The 6,635-nt window shown below is 36.5% G+C and overlaps 1 protein-coding gene across 1 annotated transcript; it reads right to left on the reverse strand.

The window, feature by feature from the left end:
• Positions 1-1,877: 1,877 nt before the first annotated feature.
• Positions 1,878-6,416, reverse strand: LOC131165956 (probable LRR receptor-like serine/threonine-protein kinase At3g47570). Its single transcript, XM_058124143.1, has 2 exons — positions 3,695-6,416; positions 1,878-2,269 (listed from the first exon to the last, which is right to left on the reverse strand). Exons 1-2 carry the CDS (start codon positions 6,414-6,416, stop codon positions 1,878-1,880), a joined length of 3,114 nt encoding a protein of 1,037 aa, XP_057980126.1.
• Between the last annotated feature and the right edge of the window lie 219 nt (positions 6,417-6,635).

Raw genomic sequence — 6,635 nt, forward strand, 5'->3', positions numbered from 1 at the left:
CATAGATTCCTCCATAAATTCTGTTATTTCCAACAACTGATATCAAACTTATATTTGCAAAAATTACCTTAGTCAGAACCTCACCCTGTAAGTCATGGAAAGATAATTAAAATTCTCTAATGTCAAAGTGGCTAAAAGTTGAGGAATTGGAACAAACAGGTTGTTTTGAGAATGATCAATGTTTCGAATGCCCTTTAAAGAATTCAATGATGGGGGAATGGATCTTTCTAAAAGGTTGCCTCCCATTGACAAGTCCTCTAAGGCCGATATATTCACCAAGGCTATTTGGAATGTGATACATCTAGTGCTGCCAAATTTTTTAGGTTTCCAAGCTCCATAAGTATGGATCCAACCAAATAGCTTTAGGCCAATTTGATGAAATGGCCTTCGAGGAAATTTTGAGAATTTGGCTGGGCATGGTTCCATTGAGGTTATTTTGGAAAAGATGTACCTATACAATTTTGACATTTTCCAAGACAAAGGGTTGGCTCCTTCCAATTTGCTATCGTCTAAACTGAGCTCAATCGATAATGATAGGTTCCTTAGACAAGAGGGAAATTTTCCTGATAGTTTGTTGATAAAAAGATGCATCACTTGCAATCTTTGAATCTTACGAATTTCTGCACGAATGGTGCCGATTAATAGGTTATTGACTATAGATTTTTAAAAAAAAAATCAATTTAATGAGATTATATAAGGGATGGCTCAAGATATTTCAATAAACGATATTTCTAGGGCTTGGAGTTGAGTTGAGAAATTAGCAATTAAAACGGGCAATCGTCCTTTGAATTAATTGAAGCCAATAGATAATCGAAGCATGTTACAACAACTGGATGGAGAATCGAGAAAACTCAAGTCATTATCTCCCCCAATCCCCAAACTACTGTGATGCAAATACAATAAATGGAGATTTTGCATGCCCCAAAAATTAACAAGAACCTATCTAGAAAAATTGTTAAAATCTAACACAATTCGCTTAAGCTTGAAAGCAATGGATAATGAAACCGAAATGGGTCCCAACAAGAAGTAATTTGGAACATAGTCACTTGTTTCTACAGTTGTGCTCTGAAATTTTTAATGCTTTGGGCTTGACTGGACTAATTTATCTGAGGCGTCACATTTCCCATTTTGCACCCTACAAATTTAGTCCTACTCCAGAGGTGTCTTGGTACCGACATCAATTATTCTAGGCATGTTTGGTTAATGAATTTAAAAGTATTTTTAGGTAATGTTTGGATGTATGAATTTCGAACCTCAAATTTGGATTTGGATGAGTTATGAAAAATTTTAATACAATTTTATACATCATTTTATCCATATATAATATAACTCTAAATCCAACATCTCTACAAACAAGAAATTATATAATTTCATTTGTACTCATGTATGTAAAATGTTGATGTCATTATTTGGTTGACATTAAAGACTGCACAATACGAAGTACTTTTTGTGGATGGGTGAGTATGGCCACCAAGGGATTTCAAATATATATATATCACAGTACTCAATCTGACAGCTATAGAAATTAACCATAATTTCTTGTTTATGATACTCTCACATGTACTGATCTAGAGAATGACTTTCAGCAATACAACACGGGAAGGAAAACGCATGTTATGATGTAAACTAAAGTCCACTACCAAGAAAGTAGAACACCACTTTGAAGAAGCTTTGAACTTCGATGAATCACTGCCCTGTGTTCAACAAAGAATAAAAGAAGACAGAATGTTAGGAAATAACTAAATTGACCTAATCAACTATGGGCTAGCTGTGAACTTCACTGCCCATGAATATCATGAGAGCTGAGGGGCAAACTAGGAGGAAATGATAGCGTAATATTCGAAAATGTAAACTAGTGGGGAGTTGTACTACTAACTTCAATCCTTTGTACCTAGAAGGGCATTCCTGACCATGCGAAGTTCGTGGATGACATCTCTCACGTCCATTCGATCTTGCGGCAACTCCACGGAGCACCCCACTCCAATCTTCACCATAGAAATTAAGCAAGCCTTTGTTGTGTCACCATTTCTGCCTCTTCTACTTGTTCTCCCATTGTCAATGTCTACTTCTGCTTCGCCCCCATTTAGCAGGAATGGGTCAACGATCTCCTTCACCCAACTAGGCAAAGCCGAGCTCGCGAAGTTATGAATGTTAAGGCCTTCCTCAAACATGTTATCAACGGGTCTCTTACCTGTTATCATCTCCAACAGTAGGATTCCATAGCTGTAGACATCCCCTTTTGGTGACGCCTCACTTCCCATACCATATTCTACCATTTGCAAAATTTCATTAGTCTTGTGTAAGTATAGTTTGTCAAAAATAACATCTCTATGTATAAGAACTAACCAAATCTCAAAAGTTCAATTTGGACATATGTTATCGTTTATTAAACAATTAATTGAACATGTGTTATCGTTTATTTAACAATTAATGCTCACACACTCAATTTTCATTCTCAAGCTAGCCATGGGGCTGGCATAATGCATGTGTAGCATATCTTCTTTTAATTTTTTACAAATACAACATCTAGTGCACAAATTAATTATTGCCCATTTTTATAATTTTGATTAAATCTCCTTTCTATGTCACTAATATTTACTTTCTAGCTCATATGAATTATTGTATGTTGCTGGACAAATATGATCGAGTAACGCTAATCTTTCGTTTGGATAAATATGATTATTTATGGAAACTGAATATTTTTTGGTATCTTAATAATATGTGCCTTTTATTTTTAGGAAAAGAAAGAAAAAATGCATTAAAATAGGAGATTGAATTTGCATTTAAAAAAACAAATATTAAGCCTATTTGTATTAGATGCTTCAGGAATGAGTTAGGTTAACTACATCTATTATGATTGAATGAAGAAAATGACTTGATTTTGACTCAATGAGAGACCAATGAACTATGAAAAAGTAAGAAAAATATATAGGTATTTATTAAGGTGTGAAAACATTGTATGCGGTTAATGACTTAATGGATACATTGGTACTTTACAATATAACCATCTTTTTTTTTACTATACAACCAATTATAGTGATATTTTAAGGAGAACAAAAACTAAAAGATAAAGAAGGATCATATATACATTTTTGTCAAATAGGTATGAATTACTTTAAGGATATTTATGTGTTTGTTATAAGAAGTTATTGTAGTAGTATATATAATATTTTCCTATATCACCATTAGCTTTAGGAAATGAAATATGGATAGTAAGGGCCTATATAGTTATGGAATAGTTTTCGTTTATTTTTTTTTTTATTTTGTCAAAAAATTATAAAAATATCACTTAATTTTTTTTTTCTGTTTTTCAACATTTGTATAGGAAAATTGGAAAATAGTAAGAAAAAAATGTTTTTAAAATTTTTTACACAAATGTTGAAAAATTAGAAAAAAAAAACAGGTACTTTTTAGTTTGAAAAAATTAAAGCAAAAAATGGGAAATATTTTCCGTAGCTAAACAAGCCCTAAAGTTTGTGGCTAAATCCACTTTCTATTGATATTGTTGGGGACATAATAAAAAATTTAAAATTGATGAAGCCCTAATTTTACATTTTTGCTTAATAAGTTAAGGGTGGCTATTAACAACATGACTTATTTTTGTGCAAATATAACACCTTTAAGTTTTTTTTTTTTTTTATTAAATCAATTGAACAAAATATTTTAGAGAAAGAAGGATAGGGAGTGACGTTACCTGGTGCTGCATACCCAATGGTCCCATTTACTCCAACAGAGCTACTTCGATTCGGATTTGGCTCAAATTTTGCCAATCCAAAATCTCCAACATGGGCAATTAGGTCATTGTCAAGGAGAACATTGCTCGGCTTTAAATCACAATGAATAATTGTCTTTTGGTAATAGTGGTGAAGATAATCAAGTGCACAAGCCACATCAATTGCAATGTTGACCCTTTGAAGTAAATTAAGCTTTTGAATCCTATTTTGACCATAATTTGTTTCCACAGTTGAATGCAACCACCTTTCTAGACTTCCATTGGGCATGAACTCATAAACAAGAGCTTTAAAATCGTTACCTTGGAAGTCAACAGTTGAGCAAGAAGTTATGATTTTCACAAGATTCCGGTGACGAACATTTCTTAATACTTTGCACTCGGCCATGAAGCTCTTGAAAGCACCTCGATGTTGGAGGTTGAGCACTTTAACTGCAACTAATGGTTCATCTTGATTAAGGATTCCTTTATATACACAACCGAAAGCACCAACGCCAATCAAATTTGCTGTGGAGAATCCATCAGTTGCCTTGTGTAGCTTTCTATACGAAACTTGAGGCACTAATTTCATTAGAAAGGGCGTTGATGATGGCTGACCTTTTTTGTTCTTTTTTAGCCAATAAAGCAATGAAAATGAGAGTATGGTAACTGCTATAATTGTGCATGCAATAGGAATTATTGTTATTATGTACACTAGATGCTTCTTCCCCTTCTTTGAATTCATCACAGGGCATTTGGGTAGTTGTAGTTTATCAATTCCCCCACAAAGCATGTTATTTCCAACAACTGATATCGCACTCACATTTGCAAAAACCCCCTTAGTTGGAACCTCACCTTCAAAGCCATTGAAAGATAGATTCAAATACTCCAATGACAAAGTCCCCAAGAATTGTGGAATTGTACCAGAAAATTTGTTAAGAGAAAGATCGAGTTTTCGAATACCTCTTGAAGAACTCAGGGATGAGGGTATTGAACCTTGAAAAAAGTTGCCATCCATGTACAGGTATTCAAGACTGGTACATTCACCAAGGCTACTTGGAATTTGGCCATGCAGCATGTTTTGAGATACAACCAAGATTTCCAATTTTTTTAGGTTGCCAACCTCCATGGGCATGGACCCAACCAACTTGTTTTGGGCCAAACTCAGTGAAATGAGCATAAATGAAATTCCAAAAATTTGTTTGGGTATGGTTCCACTTAGGTTATTTCGAGAAAGATCTAGAAATAATAAATTTGGACATTTCCCTAGACTAGAAGGGATGTTTCCTTGTAATTTATTATCCTCTAAGTAGAGATCAGCCAAAGAAGAAAGGTTTCCGAGACAGGAAGGAATATTGCCCGAAAGTCTATTCATCCCAAGAGACATCAGTTGTAACTTTTGGATCTTGCAGAGATCAGCAGGAACGGCACCCGTTATTTGGTTATCATGCAAATATAACGCATTTAAGTTGATAAGGTTACCAATCCCCGGAGGGATGGCACCAAATATTTTATTTGATGCCATTATTAAGATGTCCATTTGAGTTGAGAAATTTGCAATTGAAGCTGGCAAGTGACCATTGAACCGATTAGATCCTATAGCCAATCTAAGCAAATTACTACAGTTGGCCAAGGAATCAAGAAAACTCAAGTCACCAGCTCCACCACCCCCCAAAATATTGTTGTCCAAATATACTTTATTAAGATTTTGCATGCTTCCAAAATTAACCGACAGCAGTCCAGAGAATTTGTTGGAACCCATCTCAATGTTGGTAAGCTCGGAAGCATTTGATAATGAGACTGGAAAAGGTCCAACGAAGAAATTCACACTAAGTTGAAGGATTTGGAGAAGGGGAAAAGAGAGGCCCAAGTTGGGGGAAACACGTCCATGAAGTTGATTCTCAGACAAGGAGAAGTGAGTTATTGAGGAAAGATTATACAAGCATGGGGGGATTTCGCCTGACAAGTTATTCCCAGCGAGTCCCAGAAATCTCAAGTGTTCAAGTCGGGCCAAGGAATTTGGAATGCTTCCACCCAATGCATTGTAAGCCAAGGAAATGGCTTGCAGTGCAGTTAGGTTGCTGAAAAATTGTGGGATGCCTCCGACTAGATTGTTGTAGGAAATGTCTAATGCTTTGAGGAAGGACAAGGAAGCAAGCACTGCTGGGATTTTTCCCGTCAGCTTGTTGCCGCCTAAAAGCAAATACGTAAGGTTGGAGTGGGACAAGTTGGCCGGAATTTCCCCGGCGAAGGAATTGTTGGTTAAACGAAGTACCTGTAGCCTGAAAAGGCAACCGAGTTCTTGAGGGATATGACCGTGTAGAGTGTTGTTTCTGAGATCAATGGACCTTAGAAAGCTGAGGTTTCCGATGTGAGGAGAAATTGAACCAACCAAGGCACTAGAGGAAAGGTTCAAGGCGGTGACTCTCCTTTTGTGCCGTCGACCGCATGTGATGCCTTCCCACTCGCAGAAATGGATGGAATCATTCCAGGTGCGCATCGCGCCTTGGGGGTCATCACTAATCTTTGATTTGAAGGCCAACAGCGCAACTCTGTCATCAGCTTCACCGTTGTTGGGGGTGGCGGTGGCCATAGAGGTGGCGGAAACTGCATTAGTGATCACTGGGTTGAGAATTGCCCCGCAGCAAATTAGAAGAGCAGAAGGCTGGAAATAGAGAGAGCAGATGAGCGTCACTGCGGCAGCCATCGATGAAACATTTGAACTCCTCATTTCATTCATTAATTAATTATGAGTACTTGCTTGAATTTAAGCATCGTGTTGTTACAACGTGATATATGGGAGCCAATGCCGCTGGCTTATTACTGTACTCTCTCTCTGTAGTCTGCTTTGGGTGGAAAGCAAACATCCATTCATGAGACAGGAAAGCAAACGTTTCATCGTACCCTTTTTTTTCTTCATTCTAGT

The sequence above is a fragment of the Malania oleifera genome, chromosome 10 (genome assembly GCF_029873635.1).
Source record: "Malania oleifera isolate guangnan ecotype guangnan chromosome 10, ASM2987363v1, whole genome shotgun sequence".
NCBI lineage: Eukaryota > Viridiplantae > Streptophyta > Magnoliopsida > Santalales > Ximeniaceae > Malania > Malania oleifera.